Source organism: Atractosteus spatula, chromosome 6 (genome assembly GCF_055471065.1).
Source record: "Atractosteus spatula isolate fAtrSpa1 chromosome 6, fAtrSpa1.hap1, whole genome shotgun sequence".
Taxonomy (NCBI): Eukaryota; Metazoa; Chordata; class Actinopteri; order Semionotiformes; family Lepisosteidae; genus Atractosteus; species Atractosteus spatula.
Genome location: NC_142711.1, coordinates 19,283,359 through 19,296,840, shown reverse-complemented (window position 1 = coordinate 19,296,840; position 13,482 = coordinate 19,283,359). Strand labels below are relative to the sequence as shown.

The following is a 13,482-nucleotide window of genomic DNA, read 5'->3' as shown; positions in this document are numbered from 1 at the left end:
TGGGTTGACATTTCACTATCAGGCAGAGCCCTTATCTTAAGATTGCCCTTGTTGTGAGGCAGAGACAAAGCTGTTCAAACACACAACGCTCTTGGCCAACGTCTGAAGTTACACAGCTGTTTTTAACTGGTCAAAACTGCAGACTGCAGCCTTTCTTTCAGCTAGGGAATATTGCCAATAGTAAGAGAAATAAGGAACTTAAGACAGGTCACAAAAGGAGGCTATTCTGCCAATCCCAAGCCATTTGGTACTTGATAGCTAATTGATCTGAGAATCACATCCAGACCTATTTTAAAAGTCAGGCCATCAGAAGAAAGCTGACTGCTTGTCCAGCTGCTGACGGGAAATCCTTCAGAGCATCTGGAAGGGATGTAGAAGTCCGCGCATCACGCGGTAGGGAGCAGTGAGTCAGGATGGCGTGTGGAGATTCTTCATCAGGGTGGAAAATCAGGGCTCTTTGCAGCACAGACAGTTTCCTCCCTTCTACCACTTAAACCCCCGCCTGGCACAGAAACACTACTTCTTCAAGCATGTCTGAGGTCTTCATGGTTGTTAGAATAGACCTACAATAGAGAAATTCTTCTTTTATGCTACCAGTGTCCAGACCTAATAAAAAGTAGCGCTTGACCGCACTGCGACACGATATTCTCTTCTGTACCCTGTTTCAGAATACCTCAAGAGATGTCGACAATTCAAGAACAAATTGCCTCATCTGACCAAGGAACTTCTCCATCTTCTATCGCTGCTCCTACCCACAGAGCAGCCCACCCATCTCCATTGCACAAGGCTTGACAGGAATCTCTGCAATACCTTAAAGCTTCTGATTTCTGCAATCAAAAACCAGACTCTTTAAGATGGCTCTAGCCATCTTCTTCAACAGTACCAACATTTTAAAACCTAGGTGTGCATTTTTAATGATCATTTCAAGTTTTATTAAAAGGGTTAGTCCTATTTAATTCAACAGTTAAAATAATTAAGCACAGATTATACAAATCCAAAAAGGAATCTGTGTAATGAGTATGCACCCTGTGTATTACTCCTGCACCCCCAGATTAAGAACCCCTGGGCTAGACAGTGTACACGATGCTTTCACAATGTTAACACTTGCGTCTTGTTCGTCACTCGCCTCTGCTAGCGCAGCGCTGCCCTCTTCGCCAGCCGATGGGAAGCCGCAGGAAGACCACTTTTCCCAGCCCTGCTGCTTGGGCATCTCGCACAGGAGCACAGCACTCTCCCGGGTGTGCTGGGGCACTGATCCGAATTTCTCCGGTCTCCCCTCAGCTCCACACTTTTACAGAGAGAAGCTCTCCCTTGTGCTCCCTCCTGGAGTCTTAAATTAGAAGAAGGCGACTTTTCCAGCACTGCTGCAGAAGGAAACCAGTGGCTCTCGCTTCCTGGACAGGAGGGAGATCCGGAGCAGACCCGCAGAACGACAGAAGGAAGAGGCGGACACGTGCCGGGAGTAAAGGATTTTATTATCAGGATTATTACTGCGTACAGATACGGACCGGTTTCGGAAATCTTTCTGCCACTATAAAAACAGCAAAGAAACGGACACTGAGCCCACCGGGCCAAGGGCGATACTCGCGCTGGGATCTCCACACGCGCCCAGGCCAGACGGGGGCGGCACATGACTGTATAGAGCTCATGAACAGGCCCATGGGCAACTTGAAAAACCTACAAGACATCTGAAATAAAAACTGAACTAGAAGGTGGCGTCAGAGGCCTGCATGACTGCAGACAGCCACCAGGGGGCAGTCTGCACACACCGCACGGGTACAGAGGAAGGGTTCGGCAGCGCTGAGGGAACGTGGTACATATACAGGCTAGAAGGCAGCGCCAAGGGAGAGGGGCAAAGAAAGCAGGAGGGCGAGTGAGAGAGATGAAGGCAATGGGCAAGGACAAAAATTAACAAAAAAATCTTTTAAAAAACACAAAGACAACCTGTTACTGCATCAGACAGGTCAGTAATACAGTTAACATCATTATCATTTTCAATAATCATGTACTTCACAGCATGTCCTCGGCATTTCTACTCATGGCCACGGGGCTCTCTCACAGGCTGTAGAACTTGAGGCTGCGGTCCATCCCAGAGGAGGTTAGGAACTGGGCATGCTGCCCAAAGGCCACTCCTGTCACCAGGCCTGTGTGCTCTGTGTGAGAGAGAGAGGGGTTAATACAGTCCAGACACACTGACTGGACACTCCAGTACATTAACACTGCACTGAGAGAGAGGGGTTAATACAGTCCAGACACACTGACTGGACACTACAGGACATTAACACTGCACTGAGAGAGAGGGGGTAATACAGTCCAGACACACTGACTGGACACTACAGTACATTAACACTGCACTGAGAGAGAGGGGTTAATACAGTCCAGACACACTGACTGGACACTACAGGACATTAACACTGCACTGAGAGAGAGAGAGGGGGGTTAAAACAGTAGGCAGTTACAGTCCAGTTACAGTAGAGGTTGGTTGTTAAAAGCTAAAGGAGTAAAGGAGTTTAGTTTGTGTAGTGTTGCTTCGGGAAGATGCTCTTACCGGTGAAGTTGAGGACTTCAGACCACTGCTTGCAGATATAGACCCTGATGTCAGACCCTCCTACTGCCAAGTAAGTTCCGCTCTGGTCAAATATCAAGGACTTCACCTGCGAACGCAGAAGGGGGACGTCAGCAGGGCCCAGAGCAGCCATCCAGCCCGCGGCCCCAGGAAACTCGCGTTCGGTGCATCAAGCGCACCAAAATCACACCCGCTGAGACTTACATCACGGATAAAAACACACCCGCTGAGACTTAGATCACGGATAAAAACACACCCGCTGAGACTTAGATCACGGATTCCATCCCCAAGTCCTAGCGCACCCTGAACCCGCCGCACGTCAGAAGCGACGCTTTCTTAGCTGTCGCGAGAGCACCGAGAGTGAGCGAGCGCTCTCAATACTGCAGCGCCCCTCCCCGATTTCCCCAGCTCCTGCGAGACCGTGGACTCAAGGACAGGAGAGCAGAGCTGCAGGCTCACCGGGGTTTATTAACCCTGTTCGCTATTCTCCAGAGTCGAGAAAGATTTTGGAAGGTGCATCACTTCTCCGAGTCCAGCAACGTGATTTACTATTCCTTTCCCATCACACTGTCCACCTGAGGTACTGTATTTTCAATATGAAGGATAATGAAGGATAAGAGGTCTGTTCCCCTGAACCCTCGCCTGGTACAGGGCACCCCGGACCCCTCATACCCCCCCCAGCATGGGGCACACTAGCCCCCTCACCTCGTAGGAGTGGTCCAGCGTGATGGTCTTGAAGTTCTTCAGCTTCCTCAGATCCCAGAGCTTGACGGAGCAGTCCTGCGCGCCGGTGGCCAGGTAGTAGCCGTTCTCGGAGAAGGCGATGGCTGTCACAGGGCCGCTGTGGCCAGGGAAGTTGGCCACGTTGGTGCGCTCCTTCAGGTCCCAGATCTTGATCTGGGAGTCGGCTGTGCCCGTGCCGAAGATCAGCCCGTCAGGGTGGAACTGGGCGCAGGTCAGGGCTGAAACAGCAGACGGCATCAACGTTAACAACAGGCACAGTGAGGAGGCAGCAGGCCTGCACGCTGGCCTGTATGAGCAGAGCTGGGGCATGGGCCAGAGCCGAGGATGATGGGGAAACACGTCAAATACAGGTGGAGCTGGGGCACGGACCAGAGCCGAGGATGATGGGGAAACAATACTATGATAAACATATCTGTGAACAAATCGTGAGGGACTCTTACTCCAGTGGTGGATCACTGCCAGACAACTACATTAACATCAGTATTAACAGAACGCTAACACAAAACATCAGCAAACAGCTGGCCTGAGAAACCAGGAGCACCTGACCCAAACTCCTCCCTGGGAGGAGACGCGCTCAGGCGTGGCCAACAGGGTGGCAGGGCAGACACTCCTGGACCCCTGCTAGAGCTCACTCCCGGAAGAGGAACGTCACCCATGAGCCGTGCCCCCGTCTATTTCACACTAGGACAGTAGTGGGTTCCTATCCTGTCCTACTCCATGCAGTGCTGTAATACAGCAGGTTACTGATCCTTGGCTGACCTCTCATCCCAGACTCCCAGACTCCACGGACCAGCCTAGGATGATGACGACATTTGCACATGGAAGGGCTTGATTCTCGCAGGGCTAGCAGACTGACGGGGGACAGAGGGGGGACTCACCACAGCCAGCAGCCTCGTCGGTCACCTTGGTCAGCACTCGGCCGGTCTGGATATCGGAGAACGCCCAGTACTGAGGAAGAAGTGAGGACAGGGCTACGGTGAGCAAGACTGCTGGACAGAAAAGGCAGCTTGAAGTACACACCTCACATCGCACCCTGGAGATGAATCACGCCACGCTGGCTCGTTAACCGCCATGTGCTGCTCGCTTACGTCAAGTGAGGCATGAAGTGTTCAGAGCAGAGCTGCTCGGCCTGCAGCTCTTCCAGTCCACTCCATTGCAGGTCTTGGCTCCAACCACCCCGCCCCCCATAGCAACACTGATCCTGTTCCCACCAGTGTATCACAGAGCTGGCTGGAGCAAAGCTCCGCGACAGACCAAGATCAGGATGACCACAGCCTGACAGAACACAGGTACGAGGCGTGCTGGACAGGGGCAGGAGCTAGCCCAGCTGGCACAGGAGGCTCTGGGAGACTGCTCCCTGTGGTCACGCTGCACTGGGAGAGCTTCCGTACACGAGCCAGGAGACGCAAGTAGAAACTACAGGGAAGAGCATTTAAAACTGACGACAGGAATTACAGGCCTCCTGTTTTAACTCTTACGTTGTCTTATGTTGTTGAAGTCAAGGTCCCTCTACTTTCGAGGAACAGCTGGATGAGATCCCGGGATCAATTAACGACTGAACAGACTGGAAGGGCTCCTCTCGTGTGTGACTTGTGGCAGACTGGAACAAACTACCCAGCCGTGTTGACGAAGCCAATATCCTGGCTTCTTTCAAAAAACAGCTGGACGAGATCCTTCAGTCCAGGTCAGAACACACAGGCTGCCCAGCCATGTAGTTGGAGCCGATACCCTGCGGCTCCTTTCTTTCAGGAACTCGGACAAGAATGTCCTTTTCACAAAGGGTGGCAGAGGTGTGGGACCATAATGCCCAGCCATTATGTTGAGAAGCTGATATCCCGACTTTTCCTTTAAGAAACAGCTGGAATGAGATCCTCAGCTCAATTAATTACAAACTACCAACTGGGCTCGATGTGCCAAACAGCTTCCTATAATCTCTATGGAGTGACTTTATGAATTATGGATCCCAAGAGACCATGTAAAAAAATGTTATGTGATGAAGCAACATGCATCCCTCTGACTGCAGCCCTAGTGGCAATGTGGAATGAGCCGGGTCCACAGCTCCAGCCCATCCCTGCCAGAGGACCGCTCTGAGGGCAGCAGTGCGTGCAGACCGCAGCACAGCGGGAAACATGGCGCAGCTGCAGCAGGGTTACCTGATCCTCAGAGGCACTGAGCAGGTAGTCCCCGGTGGCGTGCAGAGAAAGGCCAGTCACCCCGCTCTCGTGAGCACGGATCACCTGGACACAGCTGGAGCTCGAGACCGACCACACCCTGATAGTGCTGTCCGGAGAGGAAGAGAACACCACCGACTGAGGGAGGGAGAGAGAGGGGAGGGGGTTAATACAGTCCAGACACACTGATTGGACACTACAGTACATTAACACTGCACTGAGAGAGAGGGGTTAATACAGTCCAGACACACTGACTGGACACTCCAGGACATTAACACTGCACTGAGAGAGAGGGGTTAATACAGTCCAGACACACTGACTGGACACTCCAGGACATTAACACTGCACTGAGAGAGAGGGGTTAATACAGTCCAGACACACTGACTGGACACTCCAGGACATTAACACTGCACTGAGAGAGTGGGGTTAATACAGTCCAGATACACTGACTGGACACTACAGGACATTAACACTGCACTGAGAGAGAGGGGTTAATACAGTCCAGACACACGGACTGGACACTCCAGTACATTAACACTGCTCTCCAGTGAGAGACAGACCTGTGACGGGTGGTAGATGACACTGGTGACCTTCTTGGTGTGTCCCTTCAGTGTAGCCATGATGTGCTCAGCATTCTTGTCAAACACAACCACATTCTTGTCAGCGCCACCTGAAACAGAAGCACAGGAGGTAAGGGGAGAAGGGCCGGTGGCTCAGCGCAGAGAGGGGAGAGTGATCCGATGGCGTCCTCACCTGTGAGCACTTTGTTGGTGTCCGTGGGGCACAGATCCAGGGCCAGGATACCAGGGATGCTGGCACTGTGCAGGCCCTGCGGGAGATGGAGAGATGGTAAGTCTTCACGCGCCAACACTGCAGCTGAACACAAAGACTCCTCCCTTATCCCAGCTGTGCCCAGCAAGGATTGCAGTTCACAAGGTCACAATTCCCATCAAATCCAGTTCTGCAATCTAACAGGAGCCATACGGAGCATTCCCTCCCCTCCCCCAACTCAGCATCTTCTACCTCTGGACAAGGCTGTGAACCCCTGCCATCACCACTTCACCCCACCCCTCTCCTAGACCACACTCACAGCGTGAGAGGCCACTTGTCTGTACTTGCTGAGATCTTCAGCCCTGACCAGCTCTTCGGGAACGGTCTTTCCTCTCTGCAAGAAAGAGGAAGCATGGGTTACCGAAACAGACAGGGAAGAGTTTAACAGACATACCGTGAGCACGTACTGCAATGACTGTGCCGTACTATGTTATGACTATTAAATGTTATTATCATCATCATCACTGTGCGAGAGAGTCAGAGCAGAAAAGGGGGGAGAAAAAAGTATTCAGCCTCCTCAAAGGTAAAGTCAGCCCAGGGGACTTTGCAATTAGGACAGAAACACAAACCAGAAATCACAAGCGGAAACTGTGGAAATACATTTAAAACTGAGAACAGAATTCACTTCTTTACACAAAGGATGGTGGGAGTGTGGAACAGGCTGCCCAGCTGTGTTGTTAAGCTGATACCAGCGTTTCTTTCAAAAAACGGCTGGATGAGATCTTTGGATCAGTTAACTACCTAACAGGCTGGAAGTGCTGAATAGCCGCCTCTGGTTTGTGACTTGTCTTGTGCTCTTAAGTAGAGCCAGTGTGGGGGAGAGACACACAGGTAATGACAGTAAGAGCAGACAGAAAGACAGAGCTTCCTCGCAGACTGACCTTCTTTCTCTCGGTGGTCAGGACAGTGGCCTTGTCTTGGAGCTGAAGAGAGAGAGGAAGATATCAGTTAATATAAACCCACTGCTTCAGGGCAGACAAGCTTCTGGACTGTGTAGCACACTAAGAGCCTCGAGGCCAGATGACCTCTGTGAGCGCAGTCAAGCCCTCGCTGGCTCACAGGAGGGCTGTGAGGAGAGCCCTGAAGGCACTGCGGCACGGCAGCCACACCGACAGGCTGCTCACCAGCTCCTCTGTGGCCGCGTCGCCACAATGGGAAGATATCACTCATGAAACCCTGCTGCATGGGAGTAGCAGCTGTAGACCTGTACCCCAACAAATCCAGGCCCCTGCTGGATCTGGGGGGCAGGTACAGGCTGCAGTGGGCCTGCTGGATTTGGGGGGCAATAAGCTGCTGTATTTGAGGGGTACGGGCTGGATTCAGTGGAGGTTACTCTGTGAAGAACAAGTGTCCCATCAGGGGGCAGTGCTGCTCTGTCAACTAGCTACAGAAGCGGATCCTGGGAGCTCGTCTTTAGCACAGAGTGAGCACAGAGCTTACTGAAAAAAGTGACCAAACACTGCAGGAGGTATGAGAAAGAGCAGCTTACAGTACCTTTTGTATGATCTCCGGAGTCATTCCCACTTGCTCGCTGACCTCCATGGGCTCCCCACCTCCCTGAGAGAAACGAACACTTGTCACATCGATCCACACATCGCATCCCGGGTAACTTTACACTGACAGGCAGGTCGTTTAACCAATGACTCACTGCGGCAGTGGGCTGGGAGGCGGGCACTGCCTGTGGAACCACCAATCCTGCCTGAGGCTTCAGCGTCGCCAGGGCTACAGAGAAACGCAGGGAGCGATCAGTTTGATGTCTAACAAGGATGAACGACAACAGGCATCCAGACAAAAGGCACCGAGAGCTGTACCTTCTCTGGCAGCTGTGACCTCCTTGGTGAGCCGGGCAATGACACGGCAGGCGGCGTCATGCTGATACAGAGCGTGAGACAGCTCCTGACGAGTCGTCTGAAGCTGCTGTCTGAGAGTGAAGCTGTGCAGCATCACTGCATCCTGAAAGACAGACAGTGGAGTTACTACAGCAAATAAAACACGACAGACCCTCACTGGACACTCCAGGACATTAACACTGCACTGAGAGAGAGGGGTTAATACAGTCCAGACACACTGACTGGACACTCCAGGACATTAACACTGCACTGAGAGAGAGGGGTTAATACAGTCCAGACACACTGACTGGACACTCCAGGACATTAACACTGCACTGAGAGAGAGGGGTTAATACAGTACAGACACACTGAGAAACTCACCCACTCATCCTGTAGTGCCTTGAGAATGGCAGGAATACTGGTTGCAGAGGGAGCCTTGGGCCTGATGGGGTGAGAGACTGAGAGAGAGACAGGGTGATTAATAGAGACGGTCCCTCTGGAACTTGACAGGTCCTGACACCAGCAGTGGGAGCTCTGCGCATCAGGAACTCGATTCCTTCAGCACAGAAATCAGAAACTGTTTGGACTGTACTTAATGGGTTTTTTTTCTGAAGTCTCTAGCAGTACACAAGGCTTGCTTCTGCATAAGCCAAGAACACAAATAAGACCCCAAGGCTCAGACACCAGGGAACTGGAACAAACTTCTTTCTTCACTAAAGCTAGTTTACTGGTGGAGGTGGGAGTGGGAGTGTAAAACAAACTGCCCTGCTATGATGTTGAAGCCGATACCCTGGACTCTTTAAAGAGACTGCAGGCTGAGATCCTCGGATCAGTTAGTAACTAAAAAGCTTGGACAGGAAAGGAATCCTGATATACATGCATTTGTTCCAGTGGAAGTGTTCAGTCCAACATGAACGCTCCAATGCAGCACTTCCAGGGGCGAAAGAAGCTACAGCTCTCCCTGCCCCTGCTGGGATTAGACCCCGGTGGCTCTCGGCCGCTGCAGAGAGGGGATAACTCCACGGCCGAGTTTGACACTGTGCACGAGTCAGAAGGGGCGACATCACTTCCGTAACTCGCTGAGCACTCTGAGCCCCGCTACATCAGCGGGAACAGCAAGCATGCGTGTGCTTTCAGGTCGGCTGACAGCCTTCCCCGGCTGTGCAGGAGCACACGATGCCGTGCGGAAAAGGACCCTTCCCTGCGCTGCTCAGCTAGATCCACCTCTCCCAGGACGTAGCTCCCTACCGGGTCAGTCATGCGGTAGAAAACAGTGCTGAGGTTCATCTTTCACTCCTCCTACAGCAGCGAGCTGCTCGGGCATCCCAGCAGTGCAGTGTGGGAGATGGCAACGGACAGGCGACACACCTCACCTTTGATGTCCACGAGCTGCTCTTCAGACAGCAGCTGGACAGCAGACGAGGTCGGGATTAGGGTTAGACTGACAGCAGACACACAGAAGCCTCACCCTTGATGTCCAGCAGCTGGACAGCACTGGGGCGGGGATTAGGGTTAGACTGACAGCAGACACACAGAAGCCTCACCCTTGATGTCCAGCAGCTGGACAGCACTGGGGCTAGGATTAGGGCTAGAGTGACAGCAGACACACAGAAGCCTCACCCTTGATGTCCAGCAGCTGGACAGCACTGGGGCTGGGATTAGGGCTAGAGTGACAGCAGACACACAGACGCCTCACCCTTGATGTCCAGCAGCTGGACAGCACTGGGGCTGGGATTAGGGCTAGAGTGACAGCAGACACACAGACGCCTCACCCTTGATGTCCACCAGCTGCTCCTCGGACAGCGGCTGGCCGGTGATGGGGTCAGCGCCGTTCTCCGCGATGTACTTCTCGATCAGCCGCCGCTCGAACACCTGGTTGGACACCGGGGACACGCAGGGGTGCTCCGGCACCTCGTGACAGACTGGGGGAGAGCAAGACGGAGTCAGTGTCCACTGAAGTTCACACACCTCCCCTCCCACGGCAACACAGACACGGCTGTTTACCCACGAGGGTAACGGCCTCTCTGAAAACCATCTGGGAAAACAAAAGCAGCCGTCTTTGAGCGTCTGCATCAGGCCCTGCGGCGCACAAACCCGCCTGTGCCCAGGCAGCGGGTACTGTTACCACCAGAACTGCAAGGCCGGAGGACCCCTGCACAGCTCCCTTCTCGAGTGGGGGGAGCCTCACGCAGGACTGTGGGCTCACACGTGCAGTGGCACAATCCTGCCGCCGCCGACGTTACTTTTAGGCAGAAAAACCCGTCTCAATAAGCAGCGATGAGGCGCAGAGACTGCAACACGGGAGAGAAACGAACTTCGTCACCTCCCCGACCCGCACTCCCACCTCACCTCAACTCGCGCACCCAAAACATTCCCAGAAACACAGGCTTTTTCTGCACAACACACGAAACCCACGCTGCTGCTGCTACCGGCAAATTCACGATGTGTATCGCCGCAAGCCCTGGAAAACTCGACTGCGTGCCGACATTTACAGCGCGTCTTTACTTCACAATGAAACTCTTTTTTTCCGAGCTTTCCCGGCGGCCAGGACTTACTAGCACAAACGAAAGACATGATTCAAACCCTCCAGCCAACAACGGAACCGGGTGCTGGAGATCTCCGCTGTTCTTTCGGTAGATTTGATTTATTTTTTACACACTTGTCCCAGCGAATTACAACTCTGTAACAACACGCCGCGCGACTTAGTACCGCCGCGGCGCGCTCGGCATGCTGGGATAGCTTCCGAGAGCTCCCGGTCCTCCAGCCCCGCCTTCTCCCACATCTTGACCAATGACAGGTGTTCTTGCTCGGCGCGATGCTCCTCCGACACCGCCCATTTGACAAATTGAGCCAATCCGCAGGCGAATCACGATTTACAGGCCCGCCTCCTTCTGGGTCGAGAGAAAGGTTGTCGTTAGAGCGCCAGGTACTCTCATTTTCATTGGCTAGAACAAATGTCTGTTAGCAGTATGCGACTAGAGTGGGAAAGCCAGTGAGTGTGTGAGCTTGCAGGTCATCCTAAGAAATGTTACGTCTAACCCATTTGGTTGGTAGTAGCTATTAGCACTAGAATCCCATCCAGCTATTTCTTGAAAGAAACCAAGTGTGGAACAAGCGGCCCAGTTCAGCTGAGTTCGCTTGTCATATGCACGAGTGCAATGAAATGCTTGTTTGCATGTACGCTCCAATACAAAGACATTGAGGAAACACCAAAATATAAACACAGGACAGCAGTAAAGTGAAATCACATACAATTTAAAATACAAGTCAGCACAAGAAGTGTGGAAAAAAACCTCAGTATGAGTCAGTGGTAGAGGTAGAATTGAATAATCTGAAGTAGTTCAGGTGGGTAGCTGTGCCAGCATGCGTAGGCTGCAAAGGAACAAGTAATAGGTTTATTCCACGCTGAAAAGAGAAGAGAGAAAACACAACGTTTCGGCACCTGAAGAAGGCTCAACGGCCAAAACATTGTGTCTTCTTTCTTCTCTTTTCAGCATGGATTGAATAATCTGACAGCTTGCAGGGAAGAAAGTGTCTCTGAATGTGGGGGAGGTTCGTGACTTTATGCTCCTGTAACGCTTACCAGAGGGAAGGGGGGAGAAAAGTGAGAAACCAGGATGATTTGTATCCACTGATTTTGTTGAAGCCGATACTCTGGCTTCTCTCAAGAACCTGGACGAGGTCCTGCAGTCAGGTCAAGAGGCATGTCTTTACACAAAGGGCGGTGGGAGTGTGGAACAAGCTTCCCAGCCATGATGTTAAAACCAATACAATGGTTTCTGGATGCTGGATGAAATCCTGGGATCAACTAGCTCCTAACTACCTAACAAGGGGCGGAGCGGTGGCTCTGTGGCTGAGGATCTGCACCTGTGGCTGGAAGGCTGCCGGTTCAAATCCTGCAGCCAGCAGAGGAATCCTACTCTGTTGGGCCCCTGAGCAAGGCCCTTAACCCCAGCTGCTCCAGGGGTGCCGTACAATGGCAGACCCTGCGCTCTGAGCAGGTGTTGAGCGAGGGAGAGAGTGAAGAGCCAATGATTTTAAGAGAGAGATACGTTGTTGTGAAATCGACACCTCGACGCTGCTGATGAGTCAGGTCTGTTGTTGTCGTTCTTCCGGGGACATGCATTCTGGAAGAGTTTCATTACCTGCTGCATTTCACAGGAGCAGAACGACATTGCGCCTGTAGAGACTGACGATCGTGCTTGTCACATCTGGGCAGTGTGTCCCTAATGACTCACCTGTTAGCCTTTTATGACTGACGAGTGTGTCTGTAGTGACTGCGGTGGCTCTGTGGCTGAGGATCTGCGCCTGTGGCTGGAAGGTTGCTGGTTCAAATCCTGCAGCCAGCAGAGGAATCCTACTCTGTTGTAACTGCTCCAGGGGTTAATGGCTGACCCTGCGCTCTGACCCCCAGCTTCTCTCCCTGTCTGTGTGTCTCATGGAGAGCAAGCTGGGGTGTGTGAAAAGACAAATTCCTAATGCAAGAAATTGTATATGGCCAATAAGGTGGTCTTATCTTATAACAGGCTGGATGTGCTGAATAGCCGCCTCTGGTCTTGGGTCGGTGTGGGGGAGAGACACACAGGTCTGCTTACTGATGGGAGATGGGGATTATTAGGAGGCCATGAGGGGTAAAGGCCAGGGGGATATTTGGCCAGGACACCAGGGTAACACCCCTACTCTTTTCAAGAAACGTACTGGGATTTTTAATGACCACAGAGATTCAGGACCACGGTTTTATGTCTCATTCAGCTTTTTTACAGTCTAGCGTCCTCGCCACTATACTGGGGTATTAGGACCCACACAAACCACAGGGTGAGCGCCCCTACTGGTCCCTCTAACACCTCTTCCAGCAGGAGCCTTAGCTTTCCCAGGAGTCTCCCCTCCAGGTACTGACCAGGCTCACTCCTGCTGAGCTCCAGGGGGCTACCAGCTGGGAACTGGGAGCTGGGATCTGCAGGGTGATAGAGCTGCTGGCTCCTGACACCTTATTAACTTTGCTGATTGATCTCCATGTTAATTGATTGGATAATGTCATGTCTTTTATTTTCGTTTTCCAGGATGTTTCTGCAATAGTAAACATAATATTTCTGACGTCTTTGTTGGTGATACAAAATATGTTGTAGTCCTGTACTGGACGCTGTCCATTTGCCATTAGGGAATGACAATAATAAAGTTTCCTTTGGAATTCAATCGCATACAAACTACAACTCCCGAAATGCAACGGTGCTCCAACGCCCCTCGCCAGGCACGGGCTTGGCTCCAATTTAACATGCATACTGTGTGAGTCACTCCGCTTTAGTCCGGCGGGTAGGGCGGAGCGGGCTGGCTCAGGTCGTTT

At 52.2% G+C, this 13,482-nt stretch overlaps 1 protein-coding gene across 1 annotated transcript; it reads right to left on the bottom strand.

The window, feature by feature from the left end:
• Nucleotides 1-1,457: 1,457 nt before the first annotated feature.
• Nucleotides 1,458-10,880, bottom strand: prpf19 (pre-mRNA processing factor 19). The gene is made up of 15 exons (XM_088918887.1): nucleotides 10,697-10,880; nucleotides 9,914-10,063; nucleotides 8,523-8,599; nucleotides 8,124-8,265; nucleotides 7,961-8,034; nucleotides 7,807-7,869; nucleotides 7,194-7,235; nucleotides 6,572-6,646; nucleotides 6,235-6,310; nucleotides 6,042-6,151; nucleotides 5,464-5,619; nucleotides 4,189-4,258; nucleotides 3,272-3,528; nucleotides 2,549-2,654; nucleotides 1,458-2,153 (listed from the first exon to the last, which is right to left on the bottom strand). The coding sequence occupies exons 1-15, from the start codon at nucleotides 10,713-10,715 to the stop codon at nucleotides 2,056-2,058; spliced, it is 1,515 nt and encodes a 504-aa protein (XP_088775013.1). The 5' UTR covers nucleotides 10,716-10,880; the 3' UTR covers nucleotides 1,458-2,055.
• Nucleotides 10,881-13,482: the final 2,602 nt, after the last annotated feature.

What these genes read in the sequence shown, in the direction of transcription:
- prpf19 (XM_088918887.1), bottom strand. An exon ending in TCAGTGCCTCTGAGGATCAG is followed by an intron (nt 4,259 to 5,463) that starts GTAACCCTGCTG and finishes CTTCTTCCTCAG; the next exon opens with TACTGGGCGTTCTCCGATAT. An exon ending in CGCTGGACCACTCCTACGAG is followed by an intron (nt 2,655 to 3,271) that starts GTGAGGGGGCTA and finishes CTGCGTTCGCAG; the next exon opens with GTGAAGTCCTTGATATTTGA.